The sequence below is a fragment of the Maylandia zebra genome, linkage group LG18, assembly GCF_041146795.1.
Source record: "Maylandia zebra isolate NMK-2024a linkage group LG18, Mzebra_GT3a, whole genome shotgun sequence".
NCBI classification, from domain to species: domain Eukaryota; kingdom Metazoa; phylum Chordata; class Actinopteri; order Cichliformes; family Cichlidae; genus Maylandia; species Maylandia zebra.
Window position 1 is genome coordinate 16,714,298 of NC_135184.1, and position 12,217 is coordinate 16,726,514.

Sequence of the window (12,217 nt, forward strand, 5' to 3'; positions counted from 1 at the left end):
GGGACTTGTGTCTAAAACCCTAACTTGGACTAATCTGGCATAGGTTTCTAGACATTTAGGATGTTGAATATATTAAATCTTTCATATTAAAGTGAAAAGAAGCCCAGGCTCTGAGAAATTAAATATTTTTCAGATAAAATGACGAGTTTTATTTTCCAATGTCTGCACTAAACACTGAAGCCAAACGGACAGTGCTCTGCTAGTTTATTGCGTCTTCACACACTGACGATAAATCAGGGGAAATTTTATAATCTTTAGTATCTTGGGATAAAACCAGCTCTCCCTTCTTAGCCTCACCTCTTTAATAAACAGACTACAATATTGTCTTGAAGCATCGCCAGATTTGACCTAAAATACCCACTGAAGCGATAAGAATCCCCAATATAGCAAAACATTTGTCCACCCCTCTGGAAGCCTCATAAAATTTTTATTACAAACACGCAGTCAGTTGAAAGATGATGCTGGTGCTTTATTTAAAGGGAAGTGAAGTAGGTATGGTTGCAGTACATATTAGCTGAAGCCAGACAGCTCAATGGATCAGATAATGTCTTATCTGGAGAGTTGAGAGATCCAGCAACGATCAACTTCACAGCTTAGTTCCCTCTACTTGCATTTATATATGTATACATATAGATATATATATAAAAAGATAATCATATGCAGACAACAATCAAGGAGAATTTATAAGCACTAAAACATTTTCTAAGAGTCAGTGTTCTAATTTCCAGTTTCTCCTTAAGTACCAGCCAGCCTGCAGGTAGTAGAACAGAGAATATACCTTTAAAGAAGCATGTGATCCAGGAGGCCAACACAGCCAGAGCATGCCTTAAATATACTTCTTATCAGTGCAGTGTTAAACTAAGAACAGTTTACCTGATATCTCACCTGGGTTCTCCCATTCACAAACGTACACACAACAACCCCTGGTACAGTACAGTTACTCACTCACACACTGAGCACATACGATCACGACAGACATGGAGAGACAGCCGAGAGGTAACATGAGCTAACCTGAAGATGCAGGAGACTGCGTCCCTGCGCAGGGAAAAGGCTCGGATATCGTACTGTAACAATGGAGGTCTTCTTTAATGCTAAACCTTATCCCAGCTGGTTAAAAACATTCTTAAGTACCGGAAATGTATTGCTACACAGTGTTACTCATTTGAGTCCATCTCTCTCTATATATTATAGATAATATATAAATGAATATTAAGCACAGTTTGAGGATATAGCTATATCTGCTATTCTTTTTGTTGTGAAGTACAGACGTGAATTATTTACAGACGAGGGTGTCAGTGCACTTTCAAGAATGGGAAGTCAGTTCTCTGTCCTTGAAGATGAGGGGAAATATTTAAATAGTGACGATGAAGTCTGACAGCTTTCAGAGTAGAGAACAGCAGCATGGAGCAGTGGGTTTAACTGCTCTGTTGAACAGCGAGTACAATGAAAGCTATCATCGATTTCACAAAAACGGCTCCCGAAGCATCTACATGTGAGGTGGCGCTCTAACACCTGCTTGCATTGATTTGCTTTGGATCCATAAGCCAACAGAGCAACTGATCACTAAGACCGGCCCCCACCCGCCCCTTCCTTTTCACAGCTAATAAATACAGAATAAAACAACACAATATTCCTTTTTTTGTCTGCACTCCCAAACTTGCTGGCCATATCCCCGTTTACAGATCAGAGGTCTGGGAAACGACTGGGATCTTCTTTGTAATCGGCGGGGATGAAGAAAATAGACTCTTCGAATTCGTCGTAACGGAATTCCTGAAAGGTGACGGTCGCTGTGATCGTGGGGAAGACGGGGATGTCTGTGAGGCAGGAAACACACGCAAAAAAAGGTTATTGGTGATCCTGCTCCTGAAACTCATCTACTCACAGGAATGCAACGACAGGTCGCTTCACATACCGAGTTTGACAGGAAAACCAGGCGGAAGTTTCATCTGGACAAACTCTCTGAGTTTGTTGAAGTGCTTGAACGGAGCTATGACCTCCAACACATTCAGTAATCTGGAAGCAGAAGAGAGTAAATCAGAACCTCACAAATTCTTACAAAAATAAATAAAAAATTAAAACGGATTCAATGCAATTCGAGATTTTGACTGAATTGCAAATCTTGGTAGAGGTTCAGCCACTTTCTCCACTCGACCTTCAGCACACACACACACACACACACACACACACACACACACACACACACACACACACACACACACACACACTTTCAAGTCATTCTAAGTGGTGATCCTCTGAATTTATTATTCATAACAGACAGATTCACATTTGATCACGATGTCATATGAAAGGCAGATTTTGCCTGGTTTGCTGTAATAACTTCGCCTGCTGATACAAGATTTCTTCGTCATTTCAAAGTTGCAGTCTTTGCGTCGCGCTCCTAAGCGGCATTCTAAGGAAAGAACATTTCCCCTTTAAAAGAAATATTCACTTGCTTTGTCTAAATGAAACTATTCCAGCATCAGCATTGGCTCTAAATGACCCTTTGATTACACCCGAGCTGAAACTAGATCACTTAAATAAATTTAAAAACAACAAAGTGATGCCAGTATGAACAAGAAAGGTAATCCTGTAAAATGAACACAAAAATTTAAAGATCTTATATATTTATGGACTTTATATTTCAGGTTAACAATTTCCATATATTATATAGTTTCATATAACACATAAATAACAAGAGGATAGTTGATACCGGCTATCTGCCGATATGCCGTGATTGGCATTTAAAAAGTAAAGGGAAGGCGGGAGAAATAACCTTTAAGCATGCTATGAGTGTTGATGTTTCATAGTTTCTCCACTAGAGGGCCTTCTGCAACTTCCCTGTTGGCAAGACGAGAAATCCATGACTTGTCGCAATAATCTTCTTATCTTGTCATTTTATCTTAGTAAGGACTAATAAAAAATAAATAAATAAATAAAAATAATAGAATGCTTTGTGTTTAATGTCTGAAAGAAATATAAAAAAAATATCGTCCTATATATCGGATTTTTTTATTACAAACTATCAGCCTTAAAAATTCTACATCGGCCTGGCTTTAATTTCTGTGAAGTACTTTTTTGTGCTGAAGTCTAAGGAATGTTAGATTTCCAGACTCAGGAAGTTATTTGTGCATACTAACTCATTTTTAGGACAAACGCACGATAATATAACACAATTTAACAGGTAGTAAACGCTCCCATTTTATTTACCCCTTCATTCATTCATGCACATATCAACTTTACCTCACTTCCATGTGTGGCGGTAGCTACAAGTTAGCCGTCCAGGTCTTTTCTCTTTCATGACTAAAACTGCCTTTCATGTAAAAGTTAAACCTAAAACACTGGAGTGACACTGATGGCTGCCCGTGATGATAATAAATCAGTTTCTGTGAACCCCCAAACCGATTCACAAGAAAATAGTCCAGTGTTTTATTTCATCAATCACACAAATCACACACACATGCAGTTTAGAGTGAAAGGTAAGCGGGCTGGGGAACTACCAGCACCAAGGCTGGAAATGATGCAAGAAGTGCAAAAGGTTTATCGTACAAATTATATTATTTATCATCAACAACTAGAGCACTGTCTATTTTGGGTCATTATGACATTAAAACCGAAAACGATCAAATACTAAACATAGCATATTAAACATTACAAAGAAAAATATGCAAAGGGGAAAAATTACATTAAAAAAACATTAGCTCTGATAAAGAGAGGTTTTTATTGCTGTCTCCATTAAGGTTCATTCAGTAGACAAGATAAAGCAATTTATTGCCTTTACTAAGTTCCCGTAATATTTAAACCCGAGCCACATCCCGCCTGAATCCCAAATGAGGGCAACGTGAAATGATCTTTTAAAGTGCTGGATCTTTTTTTATTAGTTCTTTCGTACACAGTCGCCAAAAGACTACTTGTGACCGCAAACAAAACCAGAACAGAAGGGGGGGGAGCTGGGAACGTGCAGCAATAACACTGAAACCAGTGCTTCTTAGACATGAAACATGTAGTTGATTGATGATGGAATTAAAAGCCAACTTTCTGATGCACAAACATGCAATGCACTGAAAGGATGGTTTTGTTCATTACATCCCAAAGATAATAAAGTATCTTTGGGATTAAGATGATTCCAAAGAGTTCCTGAAGAATTTCCTGATTCACACCTTGGCTCATCTGAACACTTGCATAGTAGTAGGGACAACAATCCTCAGGACAAACCCCAACACCTGTTAAATACCTGGGAGCCTCCCATCAGTGGCTTTAGAGCTAATTAAGCCTCTTGAATGAGCCGTGAAAGTTTCACAGACTAAAAAGAAGAACCTACACTGACTTAACCAAGTCAGATAAAATATTTTTTGGGGAAAAATCTTTTCCAAAATTTATTATCAACTCTTGGAAAAAAACAAGGTTTAAAATATATATATAAAAAAAAAAAAAGATTTAAAACTGAAAAACTCTTATCAGCCAGGCCCATCATTTGGCCCGACTCTGAGAACAAGTCTCGACACACGAAAGCCTTGCCGCTCCAAGGTTACAGGTGCATACAGTAAGGCATGAAAAGAAGCGAATAAGAAATTTTAACTTCAAACAAACCGTGCCGGGTTCCCATGGTGGCCAAGCTGAGCAAAAGAACATTTTTGGTGAGGGTGGTGAAGGTGGGGGAGTGTTTGAATTTTGTAATCTTCTCATCAGTGGCTCTCTCCCACAACCAGTTGAAGCCCTTTTGTCTACCTGGCCCAATTATCTGATGTGATTCATCTCATCTCTGCACTACCCTTTTCTAGTATCCCAAGTGTATCCACCCAGGCTCAATCTGCACAGAAAGCTTCGCAAATAGATCTAAGGAGCAAGGGATGTACTTACGACTCAATGCCTAGAGGGAAATCCTGGCTCATGGCTACAGTAGCTTTGAAGTTCTTCTTGCTTTCCTTACAAACAAGCTCTCTGCCAAGATGAGGTGGCCTGAAGGTGAGAAGAGGCACAGACGAACACAAAAAGATGTTATTTCACACTCAGCAGTTATACATATTTTCTTCTACCTGCCCTGAATAAATTCCTAATTACAGTGAGGACTGATGACATCGTAGAAAACACAAGGTGCTTACTTTCCGTGCTCCGCGGTTATGTACTCCTCCCATGAAATTGTATTGGGTGCTGGAGCTGTGAGGGACTGCCTTCTCACGGGCTGGAGGGCAGAAAAACATCCGTCAGTGTTAGCACCATTCACCGCTGGCGGATGAAGCCACGGCCCTGAATTCTTTCCTTCTCACCTCAAAACTCTGCTCACTGATGCTGCCTCCTTTACTTAAGCTCTCCATGATGGCTTTGTTCCTCAGGATGTCTTCTTCACTTAGGTGCTCCCGCCGTTTCCTTGACTCCAGCACCAGACCGTTCACTGCATAGAAGTCAGCCAGGAAGTTTCCAACTCTCTCCTGTACAGGAAACAAACAGATGGTGCCATACTTCCAATGCAACAGCAGTAAAAACAAAATTTCAAACTTGGGATGTGCTGCACAGGCTGTATGGAGGATCAAAGTGAGGCTTGTGATGCCTTCAAGGGGTCATGAGGTAAAACCTAAGGGCTAAGTATGTTTATTTCCCACTGTTGTAATGTGGTTGCTCAGTTTTCTCCAGAATACTGTCGGATTTTTAACCTTACACTATAAAACGCCTCGAGGCAACTGTTTTTGTAAAATGGGAAAGGTCCCGGTGCTTAAAAACCCCAAAGTTCCTTTAATATGTTTTTTCCCCCCTTCTTCCTCCTAATGTTGTCCCATTTCTTTTAATGGATTGGATTTATATAGCGCTTTTCAAGGCACCCAAAGCGCTTTACAATACCACTATTCATTCACTCTCACATTCATACACTGGTGGAGGCAAGCTACAGTTGTAGCCACAGCTGCCCTGGGGCAGACTGACAGAAGCGAGGCTGCCATATCGCGCCATCGGCCCATCTGGCTTTTGCTTTAACCATACTGTGAAATAAGCCTTACTGTTTTATCCTCTCTGAAGAGCCAGCCGATCTGACTACGGGAGAAAGTGATGGACTTGGTAGAAAGGGTTGCAGAGTAGACGTCGCTGCTCATCAGAATATCCACCTCCTCTTCTGTCTCCATCTCTGACTCCTTGGGGCAAAAACACTGAGTCAACTTCTTGCTGTTCATTTCTTTCACATCTTTCTGATAACATGATGTGAAACAGAGGTCTCCTTATGCCCCCCCAGTTACCTCGTGGTGTATTCTTTGGTACACTTTTGCTTCATTGTCCAGAACCACAAAGGACTGGGACGGTGCGGCGTCGCCGTTGAAAATGAAGCTAAGATCGCCGCGCTGACATTTCATATCGGTGAAGTCTATGAGAGTGGTGTCAAGTCTAAATCAAGAGAGAGGAGGAAGAGTGTGTGAAGATAGTTACGTCCTACTTTTCAGAGCTAAAAGAAGTTCTCGACCTCAATAGGAAACATGCTACATTAAACACACAGTGGTGTAGATGGGGGCAGACTTTAGCTAGTATTTATATCTTACCTGATATTGATGCCCTGCTTGTAGATTTTACAGGCATCGGATGGCAGCATCCGGGACAATAAAGGCACTACAACAGATGAGACGTGCATTTATTCAATAGTGACTTCCTGCTGTGTTCGCACTTAATGGAGGGTTTTGGGTGAGGTTACAGCTCCGGAAATTTTCAAAGGATTTAAAAATCAAGAGCAGCCTCAAACTATTACACGCTGTAGCTGTGTGTGAGAATATGTTGCAGAAAATTTCACATTTGTGTGAAAGTTAAAACTCACCCCAGCTCTGAAAGTCCCAGTGCAGCTCCAGATAAAAGTCACCGAGCTGCACCAAAGCATTCAAACACATCAAAAGGTCAACGCACAACATAACAGAAAGTTCAGATTATACGTGCATCATCACTTGATATTGCATGCTCACGGGTAGTCAGCAGACATTTAACCAAATCAATACAGAGAAGGTTTTTCAAACTTTATGGGACTAAAGGTTTAACGATGTCAGTGGAAAACCTGAGTTTGTCATCACAGTGTTTAAATGAGTCTCACCTCTCTGAGAGCTTTGAGTAATTTTGGCCTCTTGTCCTCCACACTCTCCCTCGACTGCTGCTTTAGTTTCCGCAGTATTGCTGTGACTGGGGGGAGACAACAGGGATGGATCATAATGGATGTGTATTATAAAAATGTGGTATGACTTTCAAACTCATTTTTTACATTGTGTGCCACATACAGGCCTCTGTGATCTTAAGTGGGCCGGGCAGGCGAAACTGTCCTTTCTGTCAGCGTAAAGATGTTTAGCTACACATTAAACCCCTGAAATATCTTAATATAAGAAAAAGCAGTGGCAATTTTAACAGCATGTCTCAGTTTTTCTAAATGATTTCATTGTTCAGCTATTACTTAATTCCTCTGGTTTGCATGAATGGTCATAAGGCTATCTTTACCAAGACTGTAAAACATATAAAAATAAAGTTAAAGGTCCCCAAAATGTATGCCCTCCTTCACATTTTCAGCCTGCCAGTGGGCCAGACTGGAGTCTTTGCCAGGCCGATTCTGGCCACCTGGCCTTATGTTTGACCCCGATCTAAAGTCACAACTGTGCATTTTAACAGGAGCTGCTGAGTGCATGTTATTAATACATTTTTAAACCCCTAAAGCATGAGTATTGGCACAAGCCACAAATATTTTATGGTGGTCACCCTCTCTTCCAGCATTTTCAGATGACCTTTCGCGCTGAGGGAGATATGAGTGCCAGGATATGCATATTTCACAACCAGTCCACAGGACTGAACTCTGTCACCCAAACCCCGACACACTGATTGCCACAACGCGTCAGTTAAAATTGTGTGATTTTCATAGATTATTACATAACACAAAAACACTGAATCCCACCCAGCTTTATATAATTTATATAACTGTGCAGACACCACAGCCGTGTTTGGATCGGCTGATGTAACCCGTTGGCTCGTGAAGTGCACGACTTCCTCTCACAAACTGACCAGCGTCCTCTCAATGATACCAGAATGAACCACAAAAAAAAAAAGAAGAAAAAAAATTATATCTCAGCATATCTCACACGTATCCTTGGTTATTTCAGCCAGGGGAAATATTAGGCAGAAAATAGACATGACCGAGGAGAGAAGTGCTGACGAGGCACACGCTGCTGCACTCGGGTAGTTCATAATCGCACGTCCAGATAGCGAGCTGCTGACACGATGGGCACATGTGTAAAAGTGAAAGCTGATGACCAATGATAAGACTGCAGTGCTTTGTGACAAGCTATAACACACACAAATAGACACTTGACATTTGGCAAACCCCATTATTATTCCTTGCTCTCTGTCTCTCTTTAACACCAGCTGTGCACCGGCTGTAATTTAGCCAAAGATTTAAATCTAAATATCCTTTGTCACTGGATTATGAATTTCTATGCATGGTTTAAATGCACCCGGCCCCCTCTCTGCCCCTCTGCCACCCCTTCACCCTTGTGAGTGATGTGACCTTCTCAAAAGCAAAGCTCCCGGTCCCAGTCCCAAGACAGCCTGCCACAGCAAGCACAGAGAGCCGAGACGCATACTAACAAGGCTGAGGGTCATTATTCAAACTACCAGGCCTCAAACGCTTTGTCGCAGGCTGTGTAAGAAAATGATGCTCATAGCTCACTCGTATCATCTATAGAGCCAAAAGCAAGAACTAAAAATGTGCAGCTCAGCACAGCTACAGAAACTAAAATAAATTATTTACTATTCAGCCCTTTTAGCAGACAATTTATATGTTACTTTAGCTTGAACAAATCGCACTAACTTAACCCAAAACCTACAAGGACAGAGGAGCGAATATATCTCCAAAGCATTAGCTGGGACCTTTTACATGTCATTTGACCCATTTCACTAGATGTCGAACCTAAAAGCGGTAGCATCGTTAAGCAGGGCAGTGGCAAGCTTTAAGCTTGGGGCTAACACTAAGCCATTGCTAAGGCAGCGTTCCAGCCCATCTGGATGGTGAGTGCTCAGAGAAAATCCCCACCATAGCTTTTTAGATGGGATGGCCAGACAGCACTTGTTGTGGTTAAACACTTACATGACTAACAAATGATCCTTTGAATACTAACACTTATCTCATTACCTTACGACAATACTGGAGGAGACAATTTGCTAGAAATTCTACATCTTCAGCCTTATTACACAAGTTTTATTTGTCAAAAAAAAAAAATGAAACACTGATCTAACCCTCATTTAATGTAGACATGTTCTCTGAAACTTAAGATTTCATCTATAATCAGAGTAACTCATTTGATTCCTGATGCCAGTGCAAAGCATGTGGGGAAAGAAAATCCAACCAAAACACTGCAGCTATCAAGCTGATGTTCAGTAACACCACTACAATATGAACATTCATACAGAACACCTTCCCAATTACCGATATGATTGAATAACCCACAAATACTGTCTAAAGAACACATTGTATATCTATATAACCCTCAGATAGGCAGAACTCAGCCTAACTGTCAAAACAGGGAGTGTGTATGATTGCAGGTGTGACACTGAGATTGCAACAAACAGATCCAAATATGAAAAGCTCAAGTCAGTCTACAGCTATTCAGAGTAGTTTTAGGCTTACTCATTTGCCTGTCGCCGTAGCTGATGGCTTCTGCTAGAGGACTCCATCCCTGTGCATTTTTTATCTTTACAGGTGCATTATGGGCCAACAGGAGGAGAGCGCACTCTGAAAAGGAGGAAAAAGAGAAGAAAACAACCAAACAATGAGTGACAAATGTGATTAGTTCTACAGTTCTGTTACTGCTGCACTATCACTACATGCATTGTTATTAGAAACAATTTTAATATTTGCAAAAGGCCACTATATAGTGTTCTGCACATGCTCAAATTGCGCTCATTTACAGGACCATGATTTGAAGGGTTGGTAAAACGGGTTTACCCACAATAATGTTTCTCATGCTGTATACTGCTGCAGCACTCTGTGGACTTCCTGACTAAAGTGCTTCTCTTTAAGGATCCTCTCCCAAAAAAACCCAAAACAGTTTGCTTTAATCGGTGAGCTGGCCTGACAACATGTTTAGAGCTGTGGGTGCTGAAATCACACCACAACCATTGCCTTTAACTTATGTGAATGTAATCTCATCCATTACAATGTCAGGGTTTTAACAGCAGAGAGCAGCAGGTTCAAAAATGGCTCGAAAGCGACATGTGGTTGATATTAGTCATAACAGGCTGTGTTTGTGTCACTGTTTGACAACTGAAATAACAAAGTGTACATCAGAGCAGCTTCAATTTAGAGTAATTTCTATAAAGACACAGTGCATGGGCGCAGAGAGAGCAGGAGAGAAGCAAACAGATGGTAATGCTGGCCACATTAGAGACAGACACATGCTTACGCTAAACATTTCCTGCATGTCGGCGGAGTTGCCATAAAAACTAAAAGTAGTACACTTGGTCTTCAGTTACTCAAATGACAGGAGTGCATGAAGACTCTTGACTTTACTCATTCCTACAGTTATACTTGGCAGATTTGGCTCTAGCAAGGAAATAATGGCAGACTGTGAAACAGCTGTCTGCATCTGGATTAAGTTGAGGCAGCTGTTCTGTCTTCATTTGATGGCATGCCAAACTAGGCATCAGACAGCCACTTTGTTAAACAGTGAAGTAGGTACGGGGCAGCTGTGGCTCAGGTGGTAGAGCGAGTTGTCCACTAATTGCATGGTCGCCAGGGCAAGAAACAAATTCTTTTCTAATAGTTCAGTTTAATCTGTATCAAATTAAGGTTTCAGGACTAGAGGACTTTGCGTGGTACACAGACTACAAAGAGCTTTGAGTCAAATTTGTGTTATAATTGACACATAAATGAAATTGTGTCTCTGTGCCCATAAATTGGCTTCTTTGTATGCAATTACTGATATATGTGGATTTCTCTGAGCCTAACTAATGTGTCATACCAAGATTATGTTATCGCTGCTCTGCAGAGGTCAGATAAGACACGGTTATGCGCACAAAGGGTATGTGGGCTATTCCAACACAGGAATAGGGAACTGCTGCGTTCAAAGGGGGCTTTTAATGAGGATTCAAAATACTCTTTTAATAAAGCCATGTTAGGCCACGGAGAGCACGGCAGATTTAGTCAAATTTCCTGGGCTTAAGCAGATACTGGAAGATTACTTTTTCAGAGTGCTCTTGGTAATTTTGTTTAATCCAGTGCAAGGCAATAATAATAATAACAATTTTAAAATGAGGTTATTTCATTTTACTACTCTATGGTTCAGCATTACCTTTGTGGCCCAACATGACAGCCAAGTGAAGAGGTGTGTTTCCTGGAATTAAAAAAATAAACACATCAAGTAAATATCAGCCTCTAGCACAAACACTGTAAATGGAAATGGAAACATGACAGCAGAAAGCTTACCATGCACATCCTTCTGGGAGATGCTGTGGGTCCTGATGAGAGAGGAGAGCCTACGCACATCTCCCTTAAACACGCATTCATGCACAGGGAACTCCAAGTCGTCACTGGTCAGGATTATTGGGTTCTTGTTGTTGTCGCTGACAACTGATGAGTTACCGTTGATGTTGTTGGCATTGAGCTGCTGCTGTTGTTGTGCCGAGGTTTTGATTGACTTCTGGAAAGCCTTGTTGGACTTGAAATGCTTACCGGTGCCGTTAGAGATAGTCCCGTTGGAGGTCTCATCGTACGTGTCCATTATCTCGTCATTTTTGTTCGGTTTCTTGTGGTCCTTTCTCATGGTGCGTATCTTCTCACCTGTCATGATGTCTATCGTGCGGTAACTGGTGAACTACACACGAGGCTAACGTATGGTGAAGATGCGATATGGTAGTGGGCATTAGCAAAAACTCCACAAATATGAAAAATGCTCAGTCCTATTAGAAATTTTGAGCTAACGGCGACGCTTTTTCGCAACGCTTCTGTTATTAAAATAGCGGTACGCGGTTCCTAGGACACGTTAGCTAGCTGCAAGAAAATGAATATGGTTTGATTTATCTATGGGTGCGGCGATGAAAACAAAAAATAATGACAAACATTAAAAAAACCACACACACAAACAATGAATCGGGATAATAAGAAAGAAGAGCAAACGACTACATCGTTGTCTCTTCTACCGCGTCTCTCGGATGCAGGTTTTAAAACGGTATCGACGCTTTGCGGCTGAATTCAGGAGAATCGGGCGATACAACAATACTG

General features: G+C 41.1%; 1 protein-coding gene across 1 annotated transcript; it reads right to left on the minus strand.

Annotated features, from left to right (window-relative positions):
* Positions 1-448: 448 nt before the first annotated feature.
* Positions 449-11,783, minus strand: LOC101483916 (ankyrin repeat domain-containing protein 13C). The gene is made up of 13 exons (XM_004542777.4): positions 11,423-11,783; positions 11,289-11,330; positions 9,626-9,730; positions 7,055-7,140; positions 6,788-6,833; positions 6,519-6,585; positions 6,222-6,366; positions 5,988-6,119; positions 5,265-5,426; positions 5,100-5,179; positions 4,858-4,956; positions 1,913-2,013; positions 449-1,814 (listed from the first exon to the last, which is right to left on the minus strand). Exons 1-13 carry the CDS (start codon positions 11,781-11,783, stop codon positions 1,684-1,686), a joined length of 1,557 nt encoding a protein of 518 aa, XP_004542834.1. The 3' UTR covers positions 449-1,683.
* Positions 11,784-12,217: the final 434 nt, after the last annotated feature.